Genomic DNA, 19,221 nt, shown 5'->3' on the forward strand with positions numbered 1-19,221 from the left:
CCTAGCGGAGAAGGGTATTCCGGAGGAGGTCATACCTACTCTAATAAAGGCTAGGAAGGAGGTGACGGCAAAACATTATCACCGTATCTGGCGGAAATATGTCTCTTGGTGTGAAACCAAGAATGCTCCTACGGAAGATTTCCATCTGGGTCGTTTTCTCCACTTCCTACAGACAGGAAAGTTAGGCTCTGTTAAAGTACAGATTTTGGCCTTGTCAATATCCTTTCAGAAGGAATTGGCTTCTCTCCCAGAAGTCCAGACGTTTGTAAAAGGAGTGCTGCACATCCAGCCTCCTTTTGTGCCCCCAGTGGCACCATGGGACCTGAACGTGGTGTTGCAGTTCCTTAAATCACACTGGTTTGAACCCCTTAAAACGGTGGAGTTGAAATTTCTCACCTGGAAGGTGGTCATGTTGTTAGCCTTGGCATCTGCGAGGCGTGTGTCAGAATTGGCAGCCTTGTCTTACAAGAGCCCTTACTTGATTTTTCATGTGGATAGAGCGGAATTGAGGACTCGTCCTCAATTTTTACCTAAGGTGGTGTCTTCGTTTCATATGAACCAACCTATAGTGGTGCCTGTGGCTATGAGTGACTTGGAGGATTCCATGTCCCTGGATGTAGTCAGGGCCTTAAAAATTTATGTAGCCAGGACGGCTAGAATTAGGAAAACAGATGTATTGTTTGTCCTGTATGCTGCCAACAAGATTGGCGCGCCTGCTTCGAAGCAGACTACTGCTCGCTGGATCTGTAACACGATTCAGCAGGCTTATGTTACGGCTGGATTGCCGTTACAGCATTCAGTAAAGGCCCATTCCGCTAGGAAGGCGGGCTCTTCTTGCGCGGCCGCCCGGGGTGTCTCGGCATTACAGCTTTGCCGAGCAGCAACTTGGTCGGGGTCAAACACTTTTACTAAATTCTACAAGTTTGATACCCTGGCTGATGAGGACCTAGCGTTTGCTCAGTCGGTGCTGCAGAGTCATCCGCACTCTCCCACCCGATTGGGAGCTTTGGTATAAACCCCATGGTCCTTACGGAGTCCCCAGCATCCTCTAGGACGTAAGAGAAAATAAGATTTTAAACCTACCGGTAAATCTTTTTCTCCTAGTCCGTAGAGGATGCTGGGCGCCTGTCCCAGTGCGGAAAATCTGCAAGACTTGTATATAGTTATTGCTTACATAAGGGTTATGTTACAGTTAGAATCGGTCTTGGACCGATACTGTTGTTTTGTTCATACTGTTAACTGGTTATTTGTATTCCACGTTATATGGTATGATTGGTGTGGGCTGGTATGAATCTTGCCCTTAGATTAACAAAATTCTTTCCTCGTATTGTCCATCTCCTCTGGGCACAGTTCTCTAACTGAGGTCTGGAGGAGGGGCATAGAGGGAGGAGCCAGTGCACACCGTACTAGAAAGTTCTTTTAGGTGCCCATGTCTCCCGCGGAGCCCGTCTATACCTCATGGTCCTTACGGAGTCCCCAGCATCCTCTACGGACTAGGAGAAAAAGATTTACCGGTAGGTTTAAAATCTTATTTCTCTATCGTCCTAGTGGATGCTGGGGTTCCTGAAAGGACCATGGGGAATAGCGGCTCCGCAGGAGACAGGGCACAAAAAGTAAAGCTTTTTCCGATCAGGTGGTGTGCACTGGCTCCTCCCCCTATGACCCTCCTCCAGACTCCAGTTAGATTTTTGTGCCCGGCCGAGAAGGGTGCAATCTAGGTGGCTCTCCTAAAGAGCTGCTTAGAAAAAGTTTAGCTAGGTTTTTTATTTTACAGTGATTCCTGCTGGCAACAGGATCACTGCAGCGAGGGACTGAGGGGAGAAGGAGTCAACTCACCTGCGTGCAGGATGGATTGGCTTCTTGGCTACTGGACATCAAGCTCCAGAGGGACGATCACAGGTACAGCCTGGATGGTCACCGGAGCCACGCCGCCGGCCCCCTTGCAGATGCTGAAGACAGAAGAGGTCCAGAATCGGCGGCTGAAGACTCCTGCAGTCTTCAAAAGGTAGCGCACAGCACTGCAGCTGTGCGCCATTTTCCTCTCAGCACACTTCACACGGCAGTCACTGAGGGTGCAGGGCGCTGGGAGGGGGGCGCCCTGGGAGGCAAAATGATTACCTATAAAGGCTAAAAATACCTCACATATAGCCCTAGAGGCTATATGGAGATATTTAACCCCTGCCTAATTTTTCTAAATAGCGGGAGACGAGCCCGCCAGAAAAGGGGCGGGGCCTATCTCCTCAGCACACGGCGCCATTTCCTCTCACAGCTCCGCTGGTCAGGACGGCTCCCAAGTCTCTCCCCTGCACTGCACTACAGAAACAGGGTAAAACAGAGAGGGGGGGGCACATTTATGGCGATATTTTGATATAACAAAGCAGCTATAAGGGAGCACTTATTATAAGGCTATCCCTGATATATATATATAGCGCTTTTGGTGTGTGCTGGCAAACTCTCCCTCTGTCTCCCCAAAGGGCTAGTGGGTCCTGTCTTCGTTAGGAGCATTCCCTGTGTGTCTGCTGTGTGTCGGTACGTGTGTGTCGACATGTATGAGGACGATATTGGTGTGGAGGCGGAGCAATTGCCAAATATGAGGATGTCACCCCCTAGGGAGTCGACACCGGAATGGATGCCTTTATTTATGGAACTACGGGATAGTGTCAACACGCTAAAGCAGTCGTTTGACGACATGAGACGGCCGGACAATCAATTAGTGCCTGTCCAGGCGACTCAAACACCGTCAGGGGCTGTGAAACGCCCTTTGCCTCAGTCGGTCGACACAGACCCAGACACAGGCGATGACTCCAGTGGTGACGGTGACGAATCAACCGTATTTTCCAGTAGGGCCACACGTTATATGATTTTGGCAATGAAGGAGGCGTTACATTTAGCTGATACTACAGGTACCACTAAACAGGGTATTATGTGGGGTATGAAAAAACTACCTATAGTTTTTCCTGAATCAGAAGAATTAAATGACGTGTGTAATGAAGCGTGGGTTGCCCCTGATAAAAAGCTGATAATTTCAAAGAAATTATTGGCATTATACCCTTTCCCGCCAGAGGTTAGGGAGCGCTGGGAAACACCTCCTAGGGTGGACAAGGCGCTAACACGCTTATCTAAACAAGTGGCGTTACCCTCTCCTGAGACGGCCGCACTTAAAGATCCATCAGATAGGAGGATGGAAAATATCCCAAAAAGTATATACACACATGCAGGTGTTATACTACGACCAGCTGTAGCGACTGCCTGGATGGGCAGTGCTGGGGTAGTTTGGTCAGAGTCCCTGATTGAAAATATTGATACCCTGGACAGGGACAATATTTTACTGTCGTTAGAACAAATAAAGGATGCATTTCTTTATATGCGTGATGCACAGAGGGATATCTGCACACTGGCATCACGGGTAAGTGCTATGTCCATTTCGGTCAGAAGAGCTTTATGGACGCGACAGTGGACAGGCGATGCGGATTCAAAACGGCATATGGAAGTTTTGCCGTATAAAGGGGAGGAGTTATTTGGAGTCGGTCTATCAGATTTGGTGGCCACGGCTACAGCCGGGAAATCCACCTTTCTACCTCAAGTCACTCCCCCACAGAAAAAGGCACCGACTTTTCAACCGCAGCCCTTTCGTTCCTTTAAAAATAAGAGAGCAAAGGGCTATTCATATCTGCCACGAGGCAAAGGTCGAGGGAAGAGACAGCAACACGCAGCTCCTTCCCAGGAACAGAAGCCCTCCCCGGCTTCTACAAAAGCCTCAGCATGACGCTGGGGCTTCTCAAGCGGACTCGGGGACGGTGGGCGGTCGTCTCAAAAATTACAGCGCGCAGTGGGCTCACTCGCAGGTAGATCCCTGGATCCTGCAGATAATATCTCAAGGGTACAGGTTGGAATTAGAGACGGATCCACCTCGCCGTTTCCTGAAGTCTGCTTTACCAACGTCCCCCTCCGAAAGGGAGACGGTTTTGGAAGCCATTCACAAGCTGTACTCTCAGCAGGTGATAGTCAAGGTACCTCTTCTACAACAAGGGAAGGGGTATTATTCCACTCTTTTTGTGGTACCGAAGCCGGATGGCTCGGTAAGGCCTATTCTAAATCTGAAGTCCTTGAACCTGTACATAAAGAAGTTCAAGTTCAAAATGGAGTCACTCAGAGCAGTGATAGCGAACCTGGAAGAGGGGGACTTTCTGGTATCCTTGGACATCAAGGATGCGTATCTCCACGTTCCAATTTACCCCTCACACCAGGGGTACCTCAGGTTCGTTGTACAAAACTGTCACTATCAGTTTCAGACGCTGCCGTTCGGATTGTCCACGGCACCTCGGATCTTTACAAAGGTAATGGCCGAGATGATGATTCTTCTTCGAAGAAAAGGCGTATTAATTATCCCATACTTGGACGATCTCCTAATAAGGGCGAGGTCCAGAGAACAGCTAGAGATGGGCATAGCACTGTCTCAAGAAGTGCTAAAACAGCACGGGTGGATTCTGAATATTCCAAAATCCCAGTTAATGCCGACAACTCGTCTGCTGTTCCTAGGGATGATTCTGGACACGGTTCAGAAAAAGGTTTTTCTCCCGGAGGAAAAAGCCAAGGAGTTATCCGAGCTTGTCAGGAACCTCCTAAAACCAGGAAAGGTGTCTGTACATCAATGCACAAGAGTCCTGGGAAAAATGGTGGCTTCTTACGAAGCAATTCCATTCGGCAGATTCCACGCAAGAATTTCCCAAAGGGATCTGTTGGACAAATGGTCAGGGTCGCATCTTCAGATGCACCTACGGATAACCCTGTCTCCAAGGACAAGGGTGTCTCTTCTGTGGTGGTTGCAGAGCCCTCATCTATTGGAGGGCCGCAGATTCGGCATACAGGATTGGATCCTGGTGACCACGGACGCCAGCCTGAGAGGCTGGGGAGCAGTCACACAAGGAAGAAACTTCCAGGGAGTATGGACGAGCCTGGAAACGTCTCTTCACATAAACATTCTGGAACTAAGAGCAATATACAATGCTCTAAGCCAGGCAGAACCTCTGCTTCAGGGAAAACCGGTGTTGATCCAGTCGGACAACATCACGGCAGTCGCCCATGTGAACAGACAGGGCGGCACAAGAAGCAGGAGTGCAATGGCAGAAGCTGCAAGGATTCTTCGCTGGGCAGAGAATCATGTGATAGCACTGTCAGCAGTGTTCATCCCGGGAGTGGACAACTGGGAAGCAGACTTCCTCAGCAGACACGATCTTCACCCGGGAGAGTGGGGACTTCATCCAGAAGTCTTCCACATGCTGGTAACCCGTTGGGAAAGACCAATGGTGGACATGATGGCGTCTCGCCTCAACAAAAAACTGGACAGGTATTGCGCCAGGTCAAGAGATCCGCAGGCAATAGCTGTGGACGCGCTGGTAACGCCTTGGGTGTACCAGTCGGTGTATGTGTTTCCTCCTCTGCCTCTCATACCAAAAGTATTGAGAATTATACGGCAAAGAGGCGTAAGAACGATACTAGTGGTTCCGGATTGGCCAAGAAGGACTTGGTACCCGGAACTTCAAGAGATGATCACGGAAGATCCGTGGCCTCTACCTCTAAGGAGGGACTTGCTTCAGCAGGGTCCCTGTCTGTTTCAAGACTTACCGCGGCTGCGTTTGACGGCATGGCGGTTGAACGCCGGATCCTAATGGAAAAAGGCATGCCGGAAGAAGTCATTCCTACTTTGATTAAAGCAAGGAAAGAAGTAACCGTGCAACATTATCACCGAATTTGGCGAAAATATGTTGCGTGGTGCGAAGATCGGAGTGCTCCGACGGAGGAATTTCAACTGGGTCGATTCCTACATTTCCTGCAATCAGGATTGTCTATGGGTCTCAAATTGGGATCTATTAAGGTTCAAATTTCGGCCCTGTCGATTTTCTTTCAAAAAGAATTGGCTTCAGTCCCTGAAGTCCAGACCTTTGTTAAGGGAGTGCTGCATATACAGCCCCCTGTGGTGCCTCCAGTGGCACCGTGGGATCTCAATGTAGTTTTGGATTTTCTAAAATCTCATTGGTTTGAACCACTAAATAAGGTGGATTTGAAATATCTCACTTGGAAAGTGACCATGCTTCTAGCCCTGGCTTCTGCCAGGAGAGTGTCAGAATTGGCAGCTTTATCTTACAAAAGCCCATATCTGATTTTCCATTCGGACAGGGCAGAACTGCGGACTCGTCCGCATTTTCTCCCTAAGGTGGTGTCAGCATTTCATCTGAACCAGCCTATTGTAGTGCCTGCGGCTACAAGTGACTTGGAGGACTCCAAGTTACTGGACGTTGTCAGAGCATTAAAAATATATATTGCAAGAACAGCTGGAGTCAGAAAATCTGACTCGTTGTTTATATTGTATGCACCCAACAAGATGGGTGCTCCTGCGTCTAAGCAGACGATTGCTCGTTGGATCTGTAGCACAATCCAACTGGCACATTCTGTGGCAGGCCTGCCACAGCCTAAATCTGTAAAGGCCCACTCCACAAGGAAGGTGGGCTCATCTTGGGCGGCTGCCCGAGGGGTCTCGGCATTACAACTTTGCCGAGCAGCTACGTGGTCAGGGGAGAACACGTTTGTAAAATTTTACAAATTTGATACTCTGGCTAAGGAGGACCTGGAGTTCTCTCATTCGGTGCTGCAGAGTCATCCGCACTCTCCCGCCCGTTTGGGAGCTTTGGTATAATCCCCATGGTCCTTTCAGGAACCCCAGCATCCACTAGGACGATAGAGAAAATAAGATTTTACTTACCGATAAATCTATTTCTCGGAGTCCGTAGTGGATGCTGGGCGCACATCCCAAGTGCGGATTATCTGCATAAATTGTACATAGTTATTGTTAACTTATTCGGGTTATTGTTGTAGGAAGCCATCTTTCAGAGGCTCCGCTGTTATCATACTGTTAACTGGGTTTAGATCACAAGTTGTACGGTGTGATTGGTGTGGCTGGTATGAGTCTTACCCGGGATTCAAAATCCTCCCTTATTGTGTACGCTCGTCCGGGCACAGTACCTAACTGGAGTCTGGAGGAGGGTCATAGGGGGAGGAGCCAGTGCACACCACCTGATCGGAAAAAGCTTTACTTTTTGTGCCCTGTCTCCTGCGGAGCCGCTATTCCCCATGGTCCTTTCAGGAACCCCAGCATCCACTACGGACTCCGAGAAATAGATTTATCGGTAAGTAAAATCTTATTTTTTTCCTGCTGCCACCTAGTAAATTTACCCTATAGTAACGTCCTAAATTGGGTATATCACTAAATCCTGCACTGTTAATGTGTCTTGAGGACTGCGGTTGAGAATGCCTGTGCGAAATCATTAGCTGACAACAAGGTTCTGTCAATCTTGTAGTGTTAAAAAAAAAAAAATGGCTGTGTAATTGTTATTGTGCAGTGTAATAGTCATAATTTTTAAGAAGTCCTTTTTTTTTTTTTTTATATAATAATTTTTATTGAGACATTACAACATAACAAAACTGGTCGGAGATACAATCAAAGTAGAATATCCGAAAATAAGTATACATTGACCTAAATAAGGAAATCGCAACATTATAGGGAAAGCATTACTTGTACAAAACAATAAAAGCTATTTCAATGCATTTTAATTCTATCATGTAGCATGGCAATACCGGGAGAGGCCGCTGAACAATTGCACAATAAGTATTAAAAAGAGCAGCCTAGGATTGAAAGTAGAGTTTTTGCTTATCCTCCAGAAAACTTTCTAGGCACATATGTGAGTTCAAACCAAAATGGCGCTAAAATAAAATTACACGCTATCAAGATATAAAATAAATATAACCTTACAATGTACTTACATTTTATGACAACCAGTTCCAATACATCCGGTTTTACTCAAAGGGTATTCATTAGGTTTTCATGCATAATATTCCAACTGGTACAAGTACCTCGAAGATAGAATATATATAGTGCAACACAGTCTTCAATAATTAAAAAAATTATATTTAGACACATCCACATTTGAGTAGAAAATGACAGGCACTTAATATATGATGGTGAGTGGATGGCAGCAGCTTTTCACATGAAGAGAGGTGATTTTTCCTCAATCAAGTACATGTAAAAGTTCCAGAATGGGTAGTCTCAGTCCAATGAGTCCATAGTACCACAGGGGAGTCTAAATACAACCAGACTGGATGGGGATCCCAGGTTCACCTTGCTTAACGCGTTTTATACCTTATAGGTTCTTCCTCAGATATATTTTATATCTTGAGTATGTATTTTAGCGCTGTTTAGGTTTAAATTCACATCTGTATCTAGAACGTTTGTGACAAACACCTTTTTGACAAGATAATACCACCCAATACAGAATTAAGTCCATTCCAGTTGTCTAGCTTGGGGTCCAAAGTTTATGCTGGTGCCAAACATTTTTTTGCATGTGCAGGCTGCATATTGTCCAATATACTAGAGGGGAGCGGGCACAAGTGAGTGAAGCAGAAGTGGATATGCACAAGGCCTACTGGCTACTCTGAGCCCCACATGCACAGTAACCTTTTGAGACCAAATTTATATTGGGTTATTCACCGCAAAACTGTTATTAATTTAGCACCAACCAGGCAGGTGAGAGGTTTTCTACAGTCACAATATGATTTTACACTACATTGATATTTGAGATTAAGTTGAATTCAATAAATTCTTGTGTATTTTAAATAATTGGTAGTAGTTTCAGCAGCAGTGCACATACAGTATTTCTCTAACGTCCTAGAGGATGCTGGGGACTCCGTAAGGACCATGGGGAATAGACCGGCTCCGCAGGAGATAGGGCACTTTAAGAAAGCTTTGGATTCTGGGTGTGCACTGGCTCTTCCCTCTATGTCCCTCCTCCAGACCTCAGTTTTACACTGTGCAGGGAGCTCTCTTGAGTTCTTTGCTACAGAAAGCATTTTTGTTTGGATTTTAACTTTTTTCACAGGGAGCACTGCTGGCAACAGGCTCCTTGCATCGAGGGACTGAGGAGAGAGGGGCAGACCTACTTAACTGATAGGATCTGCTTCCTCGGCTACTGGACACCATTAGCTTCAGAGGGGATGAACACAGGTTCATCCTGGGCGTCCACCCCTGGAGCCACGCCGCCGTTCTCCTCACAGAGCCAGAAGAACAGAAGCAAGAAGACGTCTCAGGCGGCAGAAGCCTTCAGCTTCACAGAGGTAACGCACAGCACTGCAGCTGTGCGTCATTGCTCCACATCACCTCACACACTCCGGTCACTGTATGGGTGCAGGGCGCGAGGGGGGGGGGCGCCCTGGGCAGCAATAATAACACCTCTTAGATGGCAAATAGGTATATACATGTACAGCTGGGCACTGTACATGTACATAATTGAGCCCCCGCCATTTTACACGATTTTGAGCGGGACAGAAGCCCGCCGCCGAGGGGGCGGGGCTTCTCCCTCAGCACTCACCAGCGCCATTTCTCTCTCCACAGAACGCTGAGAGGAAGCTCCCCAGACTCTCCCCTGCTTACACACGGTGAAGGGAGTTTAAAAAGAGAGGGGGGGGCCACATAATTGGCGGATAAAGTATAATACAGCGCTGCTGGGGAAAAGCATTCTGTGTTGGTCTCCAGGTTGTTGCGCTGGGGTGTGTGCTGGCATACTCTCTCTCTGTCTCTCCAAAGGGCCTTTCAGGGGATACTGTCTTCAGAAAAAGTTTCCCTGGGTGTGTGCAGTGTGTCAGTACGTGTGTGTCGACATGTTTGATGAGGAAGGCTCGCTTAATGTGGAGGGGGAGTGCTTGAATGTCAGGTCGCCGTCGGCACCGGACTGGGTGGATATGCTGAATGTCTTGAATGCAAATGTAAATCTCCTGCATAAAAGATTAGACAAGGCTGAAGCTAGGGATCAGTCAGGTAGCCAGTCCGTGCCTGTCCTTGTGGTGCCAGGACCTTCAGGGTCTCAAAAGCGCCCCATATCCCAGGTCGCTGACACAGATACCGACACAGATACTGACTTTAGTGTCGACTGAGGATGCAAAATTACAGCCGAAGGTGGCAAAATTATTGTACATGATTATTGCCATAAACGAGGTTTTGCATATCACGGAGGAACCCCCTGTCCCTGACACGAGGGTTCACATGTATAAAGGGGAAAAGCCTGAGGTCACGTTTCCGTCCTCATTTGAGCTAAGCGAATTATGCGAAAAGGCTTGGGAATCTCCGGATTGGAGACTCCCATGTTCCCAAAAGGATTCTCATGGCGTATCCTTTTCCACAGAAGGATCGGATACAATGGAAATCTGCGCCTAAAGTAGACAAGGCGCTGACACGCTTATCCAAGAAGGTGGCACTGCCTTCTCCGGATACTGCTTCCCTCAAGGATCCTGCTGATCGCAAGCAGGAAATTACCCTGAAGCACATTTACACACATTCAGGAACTATAGTTAGGCCGGCCATGGCGTCGGCCTGGGTTTGTAGTGCTGTTGTGGCATGGGCAGATTCCTTATCTACGGAGATGGACACCTTAGATAGGGATACCATTCTAATGACCATGGAGCATATCAGAGATGCTGCCTTGTATATGAGGGATGCTCAGAGAGACATTTGTTTACTAAGCTCTAGAATAAACGCTATGTCTATTTCTGCTAGGCGTCTCTTGTGGACCCGACAGTGGACGGGAGACGCCGACTCAAAGCGGCATATGGAGTCATTGCCTTACAAGGGGGAGGAGTTGTTTGGAGAAGGCCTCTCGGACCTAGTCTCTACTGCTACGGCCGGTAAATCGAATTTTTTACCTTATGTTCCCCCGCAGCATTCTAAGAAGGTACCACATTATCAAATGCAGTCCTTTAGTTCCAATAAAAACAAGAAGGTACGAGGATCGTGCTTCGTTGCCAGAGGTAAAGGCAAAGTAAAAAAGCTGCACTCAGCTAGTTCCCAGGAGCAGAAGTCCTCCCCTACTTCCGCAAAGTTTACAGCATGACGCTGGGGCTTTCCGGGGGGGGGGGGTCAGATCAAGTGGGGGCATGTCTTCGTCTTTTCAGCCACGTCTGGGTTCAATCACAGGTGGATCCCTGGGCAATAGAGATTGTTTCCCAGGGATACAGACTGGAATTCGAAGACATGCCCCCTCGCCGGTTTTTCAAATCGGCTCTGCCGGCTTCCCCGTCAGAGAGGGAGCTAGTGTTAGCGGCAATTCACAAATTGTACATTCAACAGGTGATAATCAAGGTTCCTCATCTCCAGCAAGGAGAGGGTTATTATTCATCCCTGTTTGTGGTACCGAAACCGGACGGTTCGTCAGACCCATTCTAAATCTAAAATCCCTGAACCTGTACTTGAAGAGGTTCAAGTTTAAAATGGATTCGCTCAGAATGGTCATCGCCAGCCTGGAGGGGAGGGGATTGGATGGTGTCCCTGGACATAAAGGATGCGTGCCTTCATGTTCCGATTTTCCCCCCTCACCAGGCGTTTCTGAGATTTGCAGTACAGGATTGTCACTACCAATTTCAGACGTTGCCGTTTGGTCTTTCCACTGCCCCGAGAATTTTCACCAAGGTAATGGCGGAAATGATGGTGCTCCTGCGCAAGCAGGGAGTCACAATGATCCCGTACTTGGACGATCTCCTTATAAAGGCGAGATCTCGGGAGAAGTTGCTGGACAGCGTGTCTCGGTCCGTGAAGACGTTGCAGATGCACGGCTGTATTGTCAATTTACCGAAATCCCAGCTAGTATCTGCAATGCGTCTGACCTTTTTGGGCCTGATTCTAGACACAGACCAAAAAAGAGTTTTTCTTCCGGTGGAGAAGGCTCAGGAGCTCATAGCCCTGGTCAGGAACCTTTTAAAGCCGAAAAAGGTTTCGGTGCATCATTGCACAAAGGTTCTGGGGAAGATGGTGGCTTCATACGAGGCCATCCCCTTCGGCAGGTTCCATGCGAGGACTTTCCAATGGGATCTATTGGACAAATGGTCCGGGTCCCATCTACATATGCAGAAACGGATCACCCTGTCTCCCAGGGCCAGGGTATCTCTCCTGTGGTGGCTGCACAGTGCTCACCTCCTAGAGGGTCGCAGGTTCGGCATTCAGGACTGGATCCTGGTGACCACGGACGCGCGCCTCCGAGGTTGGGGGGCTGTCACACTGGGAAGAAATTTCCAAGGTCTCTGGTCAAGCCTAGAGACTTGTCTCCACATCAATGTCCTGGAGTTAAGGTCCATTTACAACGCCCTATGCCAGGCGGAGGAGTGGCTTCAGAACAAACCGGTTCTGATTCAGTCGGACAATATCACGGCAGTGGCTCATGTAAACTGGGAGCAAAGTGGCACATGGAGCAGAGTGGCCATGGCAGAGGCGACCAGGATTCTGCGCTGGGCGGAAGGCCATGTAAGCGCACTATCGGCAGTGTTCATCCCGGGGGTGGACAACTGGGAGGCGGACTTCCTCAGCAGGCACGACCTGCATCCGGGAGAGTGGGGACTTCATCAAGAAGTCTTCACACAGATCGTGGATCGGTGGGGACTGCCTCAAATAGACATGATGGCGTCCCGTCTCAACAAAAAGCTAAAGAGGTATTGCGCCAGGTCAAGAGACCCTCTGGCGGTAGTGGTAGACGCTCTGGTGACACCATGGGTGTTCAGATCGGTCTATGTGTTTCCTCCTCTGCCTCTCATACCCAAGGTGTTGAGATTAATAAGACTAAGAAGGGTCAGAACAATTCTCATTGTTCCAGATTGGCCAAGGAGGACTTAGTATCCGGATCTGCAAGAGTTGCTCACAGAAGATCCGTGGCCTCTTCCTCTAATGCAGGACCTGCTGCAGCAGGGGCCCTGTCTGTTCCAAGACTTACCGCGGCTGCGTTTGACGGCATGGCGGTTGAACACCGGATCCTAGCTGGAAAAGGGATTCCGGAGGAGGTCATTCCTACCCTGATCATGGCTAGGAAGGATGTGACATCGAAACATTATCACCGTATATGGCGGAAATATGTTTCTTGGTATAAGGCCAGAGCTGCTCCTACGGAGGAGTTCCATTTGGGCAGTCTGCTTCACTTCCTTCAAACGGGAGTGAATTTGGGCCTAAAATTAGGGTCCATAAAGGTCCAAATTTCGGCCTTATCCATTTTCTTTCAAAAAGAATTGGCTTCTCTTCCTGAAATACAGACTTTTGTGAAGGGAGTTCTGCATATTCAGCCTCCCTTTGTACCTCCGGTGGTGCCTTGGGATCTTAACGTGGTATTAAGTTTCCTCAAGTCACCTTGGTTTGAACCACTCAAAACAGTGGAGTTGAAATACCTCACTTGGAAAGTGGTCATGTTGTTAACCTTAGCTTCTGCATGGCGTGTTTCCGAATTAGCGGCTTTATCATATAAAAACCTTACCTGATTTTTCACGTGGATAGGGCAGAGTTGAGGACTCGTCCTCAATTTCTGCCCAAGGTGGTCTCATCTTTTCATATGAACCAACCTATTGTCGTGCCTGTGGCTACACGGGACTTGGAGGACTCCGAGTCCCTGGATGTGGTCAGGGCTTTGAAGATTTACGTGACCAGAACAGCTAGGATCAGGAAGACTGAAGCTCTGTTTGTTCTGTATGCGGCCAACAAGGTTGGCGCTCCTGCTTCAAAGCAGACATTTGCTCGCTGGATCTGTAACACGATTCAGCAGGCGCATTCTACGGCAGGATTGCCATTGCCTAAATCGGTTAAGGCCCATTCCACTAGCAGGTGGGCTCTTCTTGGGCGGCTGCCCAAGGAGTCTCGGCACTACAACTGTGCCGAGCTGCTACTTGGTCGGGGTCAAACACCTTTGCAAAGTTCTATAAGTTTGATACCCTGGCTGAGGAGGACCTTCTGTTTGTTCAATCGGTGCTGCAGAGTCATCCGCACTCTCCCGCCCGTTTGGGAGCTTTGGTGTAATCCCCATGGTCCTTACGGAGTCCCCAGCATCCTCTAGGACGTTAGAGAAAATAGGATTTTACTTACCGGTAAATCTATTTCTCGTAGTCCGTAGAGGATGCTGGGCGCCCGTCCCAAGTGCGGACTTCTTCTGCAAGACTTGTATATAGTTATTGCTTACATAAGGGTTATGTTATAGTTGGTCGGTCTTGAACCGAGGCTATGTTACTTGTTCATACTGTTAACTGGGTAGTTTATCACAAGTTATACGGTGTGATTGGTATGAATCTCGCCCTTAGGTTACATAAATCCTTTCCTCGTACTGTTTATATCCTCTGGGCACAGTTTCTCTAACTGAGGTCTGGAGGAGGGACATAGAGGGAGGAGCCAGTGCACACCCAGAATCCAAAGCTTTATTAAAGTGCCCCATCTCCTGCGGAGCCCGTCTATTCCCCATGGTCCTTACGGAGTCCCAAGCATCCTCTACGGACTACGAGAAATAGATTTACCGGTAAGTAAAATCCTATATTTCCAGCTTCTTATTAAATCCTGCTAGACTTTAATTATTTGGTCATTCACTTGTTTTATCTGTTTCTAGATGAAGATGCTCCAAGCTCATCATGCACAATGGAGATCAACTTGACTGAAGAAACTGTTGCAGCTCCTATCCAAACTTGAAAATGCAATACAAAGCCTGTTTTATACAGAGCTATAGATTTACAGATCTATAAATATATATATATTTTAAACCTTTTGGTAAATTTGTACATCACAGTGCAGGTGATATACAGTTGGAAAAAATCAGCCTGGACTTTCAGGCATTTTTTTTTACAAACTTTATAAAGTTCAGATGTCTCCAATAAAGCAGAATTCAAATAAAATTTGCCATAACACTGATTTCATGAATGCAATGGTGGCTGTATGGGAGGCAATGCATCCATTCAAACTGAAAGGATTGTGGTGAGAAACTTGAATTCCATACATTATAATGCCAGGGTTTATAGCCACATACTGAAATTGAGTGTTGCGCTTAGCTGCTTCTCCTGAGGCATTACCAGCATCTGAAGAGCCAGTTTACTTCCATGTTTACATCTTCTGTGAAGTTATGTGTGACGATGAATTGATGATTCTATGAAGATGGTGACATTCAGTACTGCAATTTCTGTGAGCTGTGTCGGTTGAAGGTTAAATTTACAGTGCACCATCTATATGCCAACCGCTTGGAGCACTCTGCATGCACCATAGTTGACATGATAGTGATACAAATTTTAATGCATTTAAAATAAAATTATTTTTAGAGGCTGATCCTACATAGGTGGTTTGTGTATGTATATAATACTGTATGTGTGTGTACTTTTGTATCCATGTGTGTGGTATCTACATTCCACCCTCCCCAATAAAATTCTAAATTAAAACTAATTAATGTGTATAGGAAAGACATTTTTTTAATAGTAACTTGACCACCTTTTTATGAAACTGATTAAATTATGTGACTCAGAAAGATCTTTATTAAAGCAAAATACACCAGATAAGCAAATATAAGCGGATTTTAAATAGCAAATCTCCATTTCAACCTGCATCACTTGAACAACTTACCCACAGTCAAGAACTGTCCCTGTTATGGGGATGGCAGATACTAGAAATGTTAAGTTTGTTTGGGTTTTCAAGGCACAAATGTTGCAAGCCTTAAGATAACATTTATTCTTATGTTTGTTTGTTTTTTTGTTTAAAAAGTACCAAAAATAAATGATCAAAATTGAGATGGATATTTTGAGTTCTGAATCTGAATAAGGTTTTTATAGAATGGTAATCTTATATGTAGAACAGGGGTTAACTTAAGGTACCGCTGACTAAGAAACTTAAACAGTTGTCTGAGGTGGAACTGTATGTTTGTTCTTCAGGGTCCATAGGCATCCACAGGGATGACCTCGGGGGTATGATGGAGAAGACAAGGATCAGGCACCAAACAGTTAAGCTTTTTAGCTCCCAAGATGCACTGATCCTTCTCCCTCATACCACGCCCGCAGCTCAGGCTCCTCCATTTTTATTTGGTGCCAGCAGAGGTTAGTTCACCATTTATAACAGTAGGGGCAAGCTTAATTTTTATGATTTTAAGTTTACTATTTTTAAGCGAACAAGCAGCGCTAGGCAGTACTCTGGACGCCAGCGCTGCTGCTCCTCCAACACCCCATGGCTGGGAACTTTTGGCAGGGCCCTAGCTAACAGGAGCACACAGAACGTCCCCGGACTGCAACTGGAGCACGAGGGGAGGCAGGTAAGGCAGGGTCCTGTGTGCGCTTGGCAGTCCATACATACAGTTCTAGGAGATAGAATGGAGGTACTGATGGGGATACGGTCACTAGGTCGACAGTTCAAAAGGTCAACATGAGTTTTTAAAAAATGCTTCAATTTTTTAACTTTTTCATACTTTACGATCCACGTGGACTCTTGCAGAGAGCCATGCGAGGGGACACGGTGCAATTATTGGGGTTCCCCGTCACTTTACGAAAAGAACGACACCAAAAATAGTAAAAAAAAATTATAAAAAAAAAACCTCATGGGAAATCATATGACAAAATGTTACTCGGTCTTCTATTTCTTCTCTAATTAAAGAGAATTCCTATAAAGTCTATACTACTTGGTATCTAGTACCAGCAAGACTGACAAGGAAAAAAGCAAGAAAAAGACAAAATAACCTTGTGTGGAAGCACTCTTGGTAAATTATGAATGAATGATGAAGAGGAGAACCGTTTAGAGTCCTTCCTCTTGATGGAATGAGTAAAACTTAATATATATTTTTTTGTTCACCCCACAGTGAACTTTTAGCCCATTAATAAAAGTTAATAATGATAAGAATCTAGATTGCCATTGTAACAAATATGGTTCTAGATATAACAGGTGAAAATATTGTTGTTGTAATTGAGTGTATATTAAGGAATCACAATATGTACACGTCACATGTTCACTTGTCTTATTTCTCCTCCCTTTTCCCCTTTTTACATCAATCTCTGTCCACTTTCACCTCTCACCACTCCATCACATGTCATCCTATCACAACCCATCACTCTTATTCCACCCATATCAGTTATCTATTATCCTCTCATCAGTTGCTCAACCGTCCACATGAGCAAACATTATTTCACTCCACACTCACCAACACCTTAAAACAAACAACATCCAATTTCCCTCATTATCTAATCCTCCCTGCCCAATAGGACACACAATTGCCCAATATCATTGTTACCCTCCATACTACAAATCCTCCTGGATTCATCATTTAGTAACTACAGGTTATCAACCTTGACAAGTCTGTCCGCCACCCTTTCATTCCAATCAAAACACCCATCCCATGTTTGCTTTGTTCAAATCTTTAATTAATCTCATTAATGCCTCCATCAAACCAAGCTGCAATACATTTTCCCTTTAATACATGATTGGTCCGCACATCCTATTTAAAGCATCACCAAGTGTGAGAAAACACGGGGCTTCCGTGAACAAGCCTACAGGTGAAACGTACGTCGGAAACCTGACGCCCAACTAGTGACGTCACTGCGGCTTCGCCCTCTCCGGAACGGGCGGCCGCACGGTCACAGAATACGGAGCACGGTTACAAACCACAGCCACCGACCGCTGGGACATCTGCAACATTGGAAAGTGGTAACCTCTAATTATATGTTCATTTCCAAGCAGCGCATCAGAACCTATTTGGTCTGACTATCCCTGCACTTGCTCCGTTATTATATTCAGAATTGATTCTATTTATACAGCCATTTCGGAACTATACTGCAAGCTCATATATATTTATATTTTATTTTTCCAACCTAAAGAAAAGATACTTTTGTTGTGCTGCTCACATTGTATCCATGCAGCCCAACTTACAAATAACATTGTTGATACATAGTTTACATCAATATCATTGAAAGTGATTTTTTCAGCAAGAGAAATCCAGGAACTACAATATCAGTTACCCATACGTGTTCAACATATGGGCAAAGACTTGTCATATTCCTTGTCTTTTTTGCTATTCATTACATGGACTTAGACTCTTTCCTCTTTTTTGTTTTTTTTTTTTGCTGCCTTTACTGCATTTATGCAGCACATTATATGACAATATTGGCCACTCACAGCAAAAAATAGACAAGGTTTTTTTCTCTGTATGAATATCCAAAAAAAAAAAACTTTTCAGGGTTTGCCTTTTTACAACTGGATTACAGGATCATTATCCTGCTCAATAACCCAGCAGTTTAACATCAGATTGCTGCAATTTACCACCCCTATATCTGACTGAAGAAAGTCTGGGAGACAGCCATTCTGCTCATACCGAGTTCATAGCACCATCGGTTAAAGACAGTAGCAGTATTTACCTACACACACTCCCTCACTCAGAATTTCCATACCACTACTGAATTTTAGAATTGTGTCTGTTAATTTTCTGATTCATTTGGCCCACGGCCACACTACCCTGAATACGCCCGATCACGTCTGATCTTGGAAGCTAAGCAGGTAAGGCCTGGTCAGTACTTGGATGGGAGACCTCCAGGGAATACTAGGTGCTGTGGGCCATTTTCTTCAGGAGAATTTTTATATCATACTCAAATTTCCGTATATCATCTACACTTTTATTCTGCTTTTCATTTTCAGTATTTTCCCTATTAGTCTGCATTTATCCTTTGACTCTTCCACCTGATTCAGTGGTTTATTAGACCTTATAGACCTTTCTCTTATTCAGCGCTAACAGTATTTCTTGATACCAATTGGCCCACGGCCATACTATCCTGAATGCGCCCGATTACGTCCGATCTTGGAAGCTAAGCAGGTATGGCCTGGTCAGTACGTGGATGGGAGACCTCCAGGGAATACTAGGTGCTGTGGGCCATTTTCTTTCAGGAAATTCTTGTATCATTTTCTTTTGAGCTTACTCTATATTCCGATCTTTTCTGTGACGTGTACATATTGTGATTCCTTAATATACACTCAATTACAACAACAATATTTTCACCTGTTATATCTAGAACCATATTTGTTACAATGGCAATCTAGATTCTTATCATTATTAATATATATTTTTTTGTTCACCCCACAGTGAACTTTTAGCCCATTAATAAAAGTTAAGTTTTACTCATTCCATCAAGAGGAAGGACTCTAAACGGTTCTCCTCTTCATCATTCATTCATAATTTACCAAGAGTGCTTCCACACAAGGTTATTTTGTCTTTTTCTTGCTTTTTTCCTTGTAGTCGAACTACAAAATCTGTGGGAGCACCACCAAAACTCAGTACTATTTATGATTTATAATAGAAAAATAAATCTATTAGATACCAAAATATTGACTGTCATTTACAACATACATACTTCAAGCTGGTGCAAGTCCACAAC

At 45.7% G+C, this 19,221-nt stretch overlaps 1 protein-coding gene and 2 pseudogenes across 2 annotated transcripts in view; all 3 read left to right on the top strand.

Moving 5' to 3' along the window:
- Positions 1-15,265, top strand: part of CHAF1A (chromatin assembly factor 1 subunit A) — a 566,913-nt gene extending 551,648 nt beyond the window's left edge. For both annotated transcript variants that reach the window (XM_063915198.1, XM_063915188.1), the window contains one exon: positions 14,445-15,265. In XM_063915198.1, coding sequence (XP_063771268.1) covers positions 14,445-14,524 — 80 coding nt within the window. In that variant the 3' untranslated portion in view covers positions 14,525-15,265. The remainder of the gene's footprint in view (positions 1-14,444) is intronic.
- Positions 15,266-18,290: 3,025 nt separating this feature from the next.
- LOC134953567 (5S ribosomal RNA) lies at positions 18,291-18,408 on the top strand (annotated as a pseudogene).
- A 195-nt stretch (positions 18,409-18,603) lies between these two features.
- On the top strand, positions 18,604-18,721 carry LOC134933682 (5S ribosomal RNA; annotated as a pseudogene).
- The last annotated feature ends 500 nt before the right edge of the window (positions 18,722-19,221 follow it).

The sequence above is a fragment of the Pseudophryne corroboree genome, chromosome 1 (assembly GCF_028390025.1).
Source record: "Pseudophryne corroboree isolate aPseCor3 chromosome 1, aPseCor3.hap2, whole genome shotgun sequence".
In the NCBI taxonomy this organism is placed as follows: domain Eukaryota; kingdom Metazoa; phylum Chordata; class Amphibia; order Anura; family Myobatrachidae; genus Pseudophryne; species Pseudophryne corroboree.